The sequence below is a fragment of the Neovison vison genome, chromosome 7, assembly GCF_020171115.1.
Source record: "Neovison vison isolate M4711 chromosome 7, ASM_NN_V1, whole genome shotgun sequence".
Classification (NCBI taxonomy): domain Eukaryota; kingdom Metazoa; phylum Chordata; class Mammalia; order Carnivora; family Mustelidae; genus Neogale; species Neogale vison.
This window is the reverse complement of record NC_058097.1, coordinates 45,782,145-45,792,071: the sequence shown is the minus strand read 5'-3', so window position 1 is coordinate 45,792,071 and position 9,927 is coordinate 45,782,145. Positions and strand designations below refer to the sequence as shown.

General features: G+C 50.6%; 1 protein-coding gene across 3 annotated transcripts; it reads right to left on the bottom strand.

The window, feature by feature from the left end:
• Positions 1-3,042: 3,042 nt before the first annotated feature.
• Positions 3,043-9,276, bottom strand: OSCAR (osteoclast associated Ig-like receptor). Of its 3 annotated transcripts, none has more exons than XM_044256638.1 (5): positions 9,104-9,276; positions 8,374-8,406; positions 5,489-5,830; positions 4,367-4,651; positions 3,043-4,092 (listed from the first exon to the last, which is right to left on the bottom strand). In XM_044256638.1, the coding sequence occupies exons 1-5, from the start codon at positions 9,138-9,140 to the stop codon at positions 3,965-3,967; spliced, it is 825 nt and encodes a 274-aa protein (XP_044112573.1). In that variant the 5' UTR covers positions 9,141-9,276; the 3' UTR covers positions 3,043-3,964. The 3 variants fall into 3 exon arrangements, with proteins under 3 accessions (XP_044112573.1, XP_044112574.1, XP_044112575.1); XM_044256639.1 differs by having other exon boundaries at positions 5,489-5,788; XM_044256640.1 differs by lacking the exon at positions 8,374-8,406 and having other exon boundaries at positions 5,489-5,788.
• Positions 9,277-9,927: the final 651 nt, after the last annotated feature.

The following is a 9,927-nucleotide window of genomic DNA, read 5'->3' as shown; positions in this document are numbered from 1 at the left end:
CCCACCGCCACCTCATGATGCTGTATTTCATCACACCTGTGAGGGCCCTTTGGCCACTACAACATTTTCCCAGGTTCCAGGAATTGGGACACCTGTGTGGGGGTGGTGGGGGACCTCATTCTGCCCAAGGCACAAGGCCAAAGGTACGGAGCTCCCTCGGGTCACCTGCAGCATGCTGAGCTCCTCAGGCCACACTGCGAGGCCCCAGACACACCTGGTCCCTCTTGGGAGGACCTGTGGTCTCGTCTGGGAGAGAGGATCCAAATACAGTGCAGCTATTCAGTTCGGGTCCGATAGGGCTCTGTGGGAACACACTTGGGCCCGGTAGCAGTCTGCAGTGGAGACAGCATCCAGTCTGAGACCAGAAGGAGGGGCGTGCTGGCACAGGCGTGAGTGCATAGAAAGGAGAGCTGGTACCAGGTCTGTCACAAGGGCCTTATGAGCACCCTGGGAGTGATGAGCATTTGTGGGTGACAAATAAAGGAATCACGGCCTGGGGGCACCTGGGTGGTGCGGTCAGGAAGGCATCCGACTCTTGGTTCAGGCTCAGGTTGGGATCTCAGGGTTGTTGTAGGATCAAGCCCCACATGGGGCTCTCCGCACTCAGTGGGAGTCTGCTTGAGAGTCTCTCCCTCTCTCCCTGCCCCTCCCCCTCTCTAAAATAAATAAATCTTTAAAAAAAAAAGAAAGAAAAAGAGGAACCACTGCCTCAACAACAGTAAATTTCTTTGCAATAGTTAAATGTGATAATATTCCCCTTTCTCTTCCTCTTTCAAAAGTGGAAGTGACCGGGTCACCTGGGTGGCTCAGCAGGTGGGGCAGCCGACTCTTGGTTTCTGCTCAGGCTGTGATCTCAGGGTCCTGGGATGAAACCCCACATCAGTCTCCATGCCCAGAGGGGAGTCTGCTTGAGGATTTTCTCTCCCTCTTCCTCTGCCCCTCACCATGCTCTCATGTGCTCTCTCTCTCTCTCTCTAAAATAAATGAATAGGGACGCCTGGGTGGCTCAGTTGGTTAAGCGTCTGCCTTGGGCTCAGGTCATAATCCCAGGGTTCTGGGATCGAGCCCCATATTGGGCTCCCTGCTCAGCGGGAGGCCTGCTTCTCCCTCTCCCTGTGCAGCTCCCCCCACTACGTGTGCTGCTTCTCTCTCTCTCTCAAACAAATGAATAATATATTTAAATAAATAAATCTTTAAAAATAAAAATAATATTCTATCAATATTATCTGTCAATAATATTATATTTTTCATCTGGCTAGCCTTGATTCCTTTCTCATCTTCATACACACATTTTCCACCTCAGAGCACTTCTCACCACTCAACACTCATGTGTTACTTTCCTGATTTATGCCTATATTCGGTGGAGCACATATCCTCTTCTGTTGTTATTAAGTTTTCCAACTTCCCCTCCCCCTCTGCCCACTGAAGAAGAAATCTTCAGGCTCGTTGGATAAATAAATGCATAGGTTGGTCGATGGATACTGAATAAGTATAAATAGGTCAGTGGATTCATAAATTGACAAACTAGTTAATAAAGGGAGGAATGAATGAATGTAAGAATGAAGGGATGATACGTAAGGGCAAAAGGAAGGGTATATATTCAAATAAGAGCAAGAGGAGGGGCGCCTGCGGGGCTTAGTCGATAAGCGGCTGCCTTCTGGCTCAGGTCATGATCCCAGGGTCCTGGGATCGACCCCGGCCCATGCGTCCATCCATCAGGCTGCCTGCTCTGTTGGGAGCCTGCTTCTGCCCTTCCCACTCCCCCTGCTGGTGTTCCCCTCTCTTGGCTGTGTCTCTTTCTCTGTCAAATAAATGAATAAAATCTTAAAAAGAGCAAGAGGAAAGGGGATGAATGGTTGGGGACAGAACCACACAAGGATGAGAATAGTGAATGACAGTGAGTGGGGGGAGTGGTTGGATAGCGAAGGAACCGGAGAATGAACGGATGCTGGGAGCTGAAGTAGGAGCTTATGGGGAGCCTCCCTCATGGGCTACTGACTTCCCGTGTGACTGTCATGTGACTGTCGGGGGCTTCATGCCACCCTTCCATGCCGCCACTGCCCATCTGTAGAACGAGGAACCTGGATTTGATGCCTTTGCAGCCCCATCCAGGTCTGGGTCCCTCCTGTGACACTGGGTCCCTGCTTCCCCCTTGATTTCCCACATGCACATCCAGTCCACGGGGAGATAACCCAGGATATGCTTCGCAGGAGTCCCGCATTGGGACTCAGTACGGACCCAGAGAACCTGCTTCCAGTCTCTCCTCCCATCCCTTCAGCAAGTCAGTGGACCCAGGCAGCTAATCTGACTTCAAATTTCAGTTCTGCTTCATTGCAGTACCCAAATCTCAGCCACCAGGAGAACTGGGTGTTGAAACAGCACCGTTTTATGCTCTTTAGCTGTATTTTGAATTTCCCAGTCTTTACACAAGTCCAGAGATCAGTTTCTGTAACCAAAGAACACCAACAAATATTGCTCAATTTCCTCAAATCGTGTCTCGTCATGGGTGTTAGGGAGCTGCTCCATCAGTGAAGGGAATCGTGATCAGAATTTTTAATAAAGTGGATTATAATAAAATAATATTTGAATATGGCTTCATAGAACTCGAACTCTAGTTCATAGATGTAAATGGATCTGTGTACCGGGCTGTGATGTAAGCATTGCTTCCTGCTCATGTCTCCCCAAAAGGGCGGTAGGTAGGATAGGTTAAAACTGCTGACCTGAGCTCTTCTGATCTCTCTCTGACATGTTGGGGAGAAGTTATCTTGTTTGGTTATCTCCAACCAACATTGTAGATACTCCCCCTCCTCTTTCAGGGATAAAAACTCAGGAGGGTCTGTAGATTGCTCAAGGCTATTCCATCCCCCTGGAGGGACTTTCCAAAAAATGGAAGGCATCCTCTCCTTCATAAAGTGGGGAGAGGAGGAGAGGACGGTGGAAAATTTAGTAACAGAAGAAGAGGATGTGTGCTCCATCAAAATTAGGTATAAAGCAAGAAAGGAACAGTAAGAGGTGCTTAGTGACAGAAAATGTGTGTATGAGGATGATAAAGGCATCTGAGTTACCAAGATTAAAACAGAAGTTAAATTAATAAACTCTGGAGAGACTGAATGTAGTCAGGCCTTCCAGAGAGAGAGGCAGGAGGGGAGAGCAAACAGGCTGCAGGGGGGAAGGGTTTGCATTATCTTTACAACTGTGGAGGCCACCAAGAGCCGTGGGAAGCAGGCTAGGCATCAGGTGTAAGTGTCCAGGTCTGAGCTCTAGGGCACACACTGCCCTTGCTGTTGCCTTGACAATGGACTCCACTTAATCACTTCAGAAAACAGCCTGCACTGCATGCAAATGAAGCTTTAAATAGGGAAGAAATTTTCCTTGATCTGATCTCGGTCTACCTTTGGGGAAGGTCTGAGAAGGGGTTTGGAAGAGGTTTGTGATGATGTCATGAAGGAAGTGGCAGTGAATTACTTAAAGGATCAGTTTTTCATGTGCAGTGGAGGGGGAGAAAAAAAGCTAACTTCATTCCAGCCCAGATGAAACCGCAGATACAGGATAGCTAATATTTATTGAGCATTTACTATAGGCCAGTCACTTTCAAGGGCTTTGCATGTATTGCCCACTTTATCCTACAACAAGATTAAGAAGTGGGTATTATCAGCGAGCCCATTTTACAATCAGTGCAAATGAGACTTGGGAAAGGTCTCTTTCTTAATAATCCAGTGAGTGAGCAGTGGCTGGCACTGGGAATCGAACCCTTGTATCCAGGAAGCCGGATAGAGCCTTCCACTGACCTACTAGAGGAATGACCCAGAAGGGAGCTAGAACACACTGTAGGAAGCTTATTATGACCCAGAAGCTGGGCACAGGGGGACTGTGGAGCTCTTGGGAGGGCCAGTCCAACCCCAGGAATCCTGGTCTCTGGGAGGTCTTCTCACACTGCAGCCATCTGTATCTAGTCCTCTGGGGCTCAGGGCCTGACACCTGGGGCATGGTTCTGGCTGCGCCAGTCAAGAATAATCAGTGTGCCCAGAGAGATGAGCACCAGGCCGGCCAGCCCCAGACGGAGGAGGTTGCCCTGCGTGTAGTCCAAGGAGCCTGAGCCTGCAGGACAGCAAGGGAGAGAGGCCTTGGCTCCGGAACCCACGGTCGGGGCCCGCCCTCTCGGTCTCCAGCCTCCAGGGTGAGACTGGGGACACAGCTCCCAGTCTCAAAGTTGTAGTGGATAGGGTCAGGGGTCCTGGACTCCTGGATTTGGGGAGGAGGGGGTAGGGTCCTAACCCCCAGGTTGGGAAGCAGGGAGAGAGGCTGGGGCTTGGACCCCCGGGCTGGGGAGCAGGGGTCGGGCCGGGACGTGGTGCGCCGCTCTCACCGTGGTCGGCGCGGATGACTAGCGGCTCGCTGCGCAGCGACAGCACGTACGGGGAGGACGGCGTGTGGTAGTAGCAGCTGTAGGTGCCGGGCGCGCGGGCGCCGGGCAGCGGGAAGTCGGCCCAGGGCTCTGCAGAGTCGCGGTACTGCAGCGGCGCCGCCTCGTCCGCGCGGTACAGGGCGAAGCTCATGCCCCGCAGGCGGCCGGCGCAGCGCAGGCTCACGTTGGCTCCGGGCGCCACCACCGGCCCGGGCAGCGCCACCAGCGACGGGGGCGGTAGCTGGTCTGCGAGGGGCACGGACCGGGACGAGCGCTGGCGTGGCCCTACGCCGCGGGACCTTCGCCCCTCTTCGCTCCCGCCCCTCCTCCCGCGCCCTGTCCTCCACCTCCCTCCTCATGCCCTCTCTCCTGCCCTCTCTCCCCAGTCCCGTCACCGGCCCCCTAACCTGTACCTCACTCTGCACTACCTCCCCCACATCGTGTCTCTCTTTATCTCTGCCACTGTCTCCCACAGTGTCTCTGCCTCCCTGTCGGTGTCTGTGCCCTTTGCATCCTTGTCCGTGGTTCCCTGTGTGTCTTGTCCCCAAGTGCACCTTTCTCTGCAGCTCTGTCTCTCTCTCCCTGGATGTCCCCTTTTCTCTCTTGGCCTGAGCCTCACCAAAATTCTCTTCCTGTGTCGAGTCCTGTGTGTTTCACTACCCTGGATCTCAGAGGCAGCCTCTGGAATTGCTTCTTCTGGTGTTCTGGGTTTCTCCCAAGGCTTCCTAACCTCAGCGCTCAAATCTGGATAATTCTTTGTTGTAGGGGGTGGGGATGGGGACTGTCCTGTGCATTGTTGGATATTTTGCAGCATCTCTGGTGGTAGTGACAACCAAACAGTGTTCCCAGATATTGCCAGAAAGGTCACCTGGGGAGCACAGGCCCCTGGTTAAGGATCACCCCTTTCTCCAGTTCTCTCTCTCTCCCTTATAGATCTTGTTGCTCTGGGTCCTTGTACAAGTCTGTCTCCGTATGTCTCTTTCACTGTATCTCTCCCTGTATTTCTCCGTCCCTCCTTCTCCATCCCTCATCACACCCCAAAGTCCCTTCTTCCCGCCGCCCCCACCCTTGCCAGGACCTCACCTGTGACCAGCAGTTCCAGTGTATCGCTGGGGTGAGACCAGACACCCAGATTCCAGCCTAGATTCCTGTAGCAGCAGTGGTAACTGCCCCCCTGGGCTGGGGTCACCTCCTCCAGGAAAAACTCTGCCAGCTCCATGGACACATCCCGGTACAGCACAGGGGTGATGTCCCCAGACTTGAAGAGTGCAAACCTCCAGGCAGGTTGAGGTGCCCGGCACCTCAAGGTCACATTGACCCCAGGGGTTACAATTGCCGCAGGCTGAGCCCCCAGCGATGGCTTGAGGGATAAGGCTGGGGGGACTGAATTAACAGGGCTGCTGGGTCCCTGGGCTTCCTGGGAGCCTGAGAAGATGGGGTGGGAAGAGAATCACCTGGGGCAGCCCCTTCCTCTTTCTCATCCTTAGTTTCCTGCTTCTAAAATAAGGGAGATGGTGGACCCCAGTCAGGGATTGGCAGCCCTCGCTGCAAATGAGCATAGCTGGGCAACTGCCGAGTTTTACTCCATGGTTTTGAAACATAGTGTTAAGGGATCGGGTCCCAGAAATCTGTAATTTTAAATGCTCTTCAGACTATTTGTGACATAGTCAACATATTTCAGTAGTTGCCAAAACTTGCTATCTATATGAGAAAAAAATAAAATAAAAAAGAAGGTATAGCCCTACCGCAGACCAATTTCAGACCAAATTCCCCAAAACCAATTCCAGGTTAATTAAAGACCTATATTGTTTTATTTTACTGTAAAAGTATTAGAAGAAAATACAGAAAGTGCATTCATCCTGGGGATGGAGAAAGCGATCTTAAAATATAAAACAAAAGATTCAGAAGAGACAAGGTTAATTTGATGACTGCGAAATTTTAAAGTTGTGTAGGAGAATAGACAAATGGAGCTAGACGGCAAGCAACATCACAGGCAGAAAGGACTCATTCATTCATCACATAGATTAAGAGTATAGAAAGAAATCGCAAACCCAGCCGAGTTGAAAATTGGACAAAACACATGAATCAGGCAGGGCACAGAAGAGGAAGTCCAATAGATGAAAACACACGGGGAGGGGGGGGAAGTTGCTTAATGTTACTAGCAATTATTAAAAAAAATTAAAACAACAGGGTTTTTTTACCTATCGGGTTGTCAAAACTTAAAATAATGGTTTATATTCTATTTGGGTGAAGACACAGTGAAACAGGTATGTAGGTACACTTGAGTGTACCTTTTGAGAAAGCGGTTTATTCCTTTCTGTCTAAATACACTAAGGGCATACCCTCATGATTCCACCATTTCATGCTAGACAACGGTACGTACACCGGCACAGAAAGCTCATACTGGAGTACTCACGGAGGTGCTGACTGGGGTGGGGCTCGGGAAGGACATTGGAAACAACCTAACTATGCATGAAGAGGGCCAACTAGACCCCAGCTACACAGTGGCAAATGTTCCGTAGCTGTTAAAAACATGCAGTTAGGGGCACCTGGGTGGCTCAGTGGTTTAAAGCCTCTGCCTTCTGCTCAGGTCATGATCCCAGGGTCCTGGGATTGAGCCCAGCATGGGGCTCTCTGCTCAGCAGAGAGCCTGCTTCCTCCTCTCTCTCTGCCTGCCTCTCTGCCTACTTGTGATCTCTATCTGTCAAATAAATAAATAAAAATCTTTTTTAAAAAAACCATGCAGTTAATTATAACGATATGGCCACATCTCCAAGAGAGATTGTAAAGTGGAAAATGTGCAGAACAATGTGTCATGAAATATCATTTGTCTTGGCAAGAAAACAAGGGAGGATATAAATATATGTATGCGTCTGAATGCATGGAAATTTCTTGTAAGGATTCAGAGCTTATTTAAGGAAGATGAGGAAGGGGAAGAGGGAGGTTATATGTCCTTTGGGAATCATGTTCTAAACCATGAATATATGTTAGCTTTAGCATTTAAAAATAATAATTTAAAATAAATTGATAGCTGGGGTGCCTGGGTGGCTCAGTGGGTTAAAGCCTCTGCCTTTGGCTCAGGTCATGATCCTTGGGTCCTGGGATCAAGTCCTGCATCGGGCTCTTTGCTCAGTGGGGAGTCTGCTTCCCCCACCCCACTCCCCTGCTTGCCTCTCTGCCTACTTGTGATCTCTGTCTGTCAAACAAATAAATAAAATCTTTTTAAAAATAAAATAAATTGATAGCTAAGGTATCAGTGGTTTTCCAGGAGATTTTTATTTGAAGTTGTGGTGTAGTGGGGAGGTTTGAGAGACAGAGATCTCACCAGTCAGAAGACCTGGAAAGAAACTCAAGGCTCTTTCCGGTTGAATGATCCTACTCTGGTGGAAATGGGCTTCCAAATGGAGGAATAATTGGCATTGCCAGAGGTCCTATTTCTTGAGCCCCACACTGTGCCAAGCTTTGAGTCAAGGGTTTTACACATGTGATTTTAAAAAATTCATTAAATACCTTTATTTTTTAAGTAATCTCTACACCCAACATGGGGCTCAAACTCACAACCCCAAGATCAAGAGTCACATGCTGCACGGACTGAGCCAGCCCGGCGCCCCGTACACGTGGGTGGTTTTATTAAATCCTCACAACAGCCCATTTCATAGAGAAGGAAACTGAGTAGCAAGCAGTGGTTCATTCAAAATTTTAAATGAATAACATGGTGAAAGTGGGGTTCCAGCTTAGGTCTCTTTAGCTCCAAAGTTCATGGTCTTCTCTACCCACCTATGCTGGTCACTAAAGGGAGATAAGAAGGAAAGAAAGGAAGGAGGGGAGGGAAGGAAAAGATGAAAGAAGAGAGGAGAGGGAGGGAAATATGGAAACCTGAGGGGACGCTGAGCACCAAAATAAAATGTGAGTAACTGGAAATGGGTTTCTAGCAGCTTGCAGGTGAGTGGATGGACGATATTACTCACCAGCTGGAGTGACGTCTCCATGACACAGAGGCCCTGTAGAAGGTGGAGGGGCTGAGTCTTTTCAGAGAGCTAGGCTTCTCCCAGTCCTACCTCACTGCAAACTCAGGAATCTAAATCCTTCCTCTGGGAAACAGGAATCTAACCCATATGTCCTCTCTCAGTAGCTCTAACTCAAGGCTCATAATCCCCACCTACTTCAGAAGCCTGAAGTCTGGCCCCAGCCCCCACTTGCCTCTACACCCAGTGTTCAGACCTCTGGAATCCCCCTTTTCCAGGAGGCAATAATTGGAGCCCACAGTGTCTTCTCCCTGGGCATCAGGAGTCTGGGTCACCAGCTCCCTCCTTTCCCAGAGACCCAGGTGTTCTGGCTCCATCTCTTCCTGCTCTGAAATCTCGGACTCTACTTGCTATCCCCAGGAGTTCAGGTCCTTAGCACCCTCCTGCCTCAACACCCAGAAAATGCTGCCCCCACTCTCCTTGTCCAGGAACAGGAATTCAGGACCCTCGTGTCCTTCCTTGATAGGACCCAAGGATCTAGGTCCTATCCCCTTATTCCGGTCTAGAATTCCAAACCTTCAGCTTGTGCTGCCTGACCACGGTGCACCTGCCCCAGGGAGAGTCAGTAGCCGTCTTCCTTTCCCCCTCCCTACTCAGGGTGTCCAGGTCCCCAGAGCCTGTCTCTTTGCACCCCAACCAGCCTGAGACCCAGGGAAAGAGGGTGGTGGCTCACAGAGGGTCAGGAACTGGAGGATCAGCACCAGAGCCATGGCGGGCAGATCTTGGCTGGAGCAGAAGCAGGAGCCAGGGCTCAGCTGTGTCCTCTCCCTTCTCAGGAAATGCAATGTCCGAGAGCCAAAGCCAGAGCTCTGTTTAAGGAAGGGAGGAGGGAAGTGGGGGCCTCTGGGAGACTGTGTCACAGCCCCATGGTGCTGCGGAAAAACCTGGGAGAAGGGGCAGTCATAACCAGTTGTGTTCACCAATTAAGCTTTAAAAAAAAAAAAAAAAAGACTAGAAACTAGCACGTATTATGTACCAGACCCTGTGCGGCGCTACTTTGGGGGCACAGAGAGGCGTCAGACCCTATTAATGCCCTAGCGCAGCTCCCAGTCTGAATTAAAGACAGGCGGACCAGCTGGGTTACAAAAAAAAGTGAGCTACCCTAGAGGTCACAGGTGGCGCTGAGAGGATCCACAGACGACCCCTAACCCTCTGGGACGAGAGTGAAAGGTTCCAGGACGAACTGATGTTGAGCTGCGACCGCAAATGATAGTGTCATCTGTCCTCTCCCGGCCTCCGTTTCTCCGTCTGTGAAACGGGCCTTTCTGAGTAAACTCTAAAATGAAGACTGTTGCATTCCTTGGATGGGCCGTGGCTTGGATGGAGCACACCTCAGGCTGGACTCCTAGGTGAGGAGACAGGTCGGCGTTTAATTCTGAAGCGCCGCCAGCGTTTCCGCGACAGCTCCTGACAGCTATTTTGCGCCAGTGCGCACGCGCAGACTCAGCGGGATGAGGCTGGCGCGCGGGGACCACAACTCCCAGAGTGCTTCGCGCC

Excerpts from the sequence above, each read along its gene's own strand:
- OSCAR (XM_044256638.1), bottom strand. The coding sequence starts at position 9,140 with ATGGCTCTGGTGCTGATCCTCCAGTTCCTGACCCTCT. Across the intron at positions 5,831-8,373 it reads TGGAGACGTCACTCCAGCTG|GCTCCCAGGAAGCCCAGGGA; the intron begins GTGAGTAATATC and ends CCATCTTCTCAG. Across the intron at positions 4,093-4,366 it reads AGTCATCCGCGCCGACCACG|GCTCCTTGGACTACACGCAG; the intron begins GTGAGAGCGGCG and ends CTGCAGGCTCAG.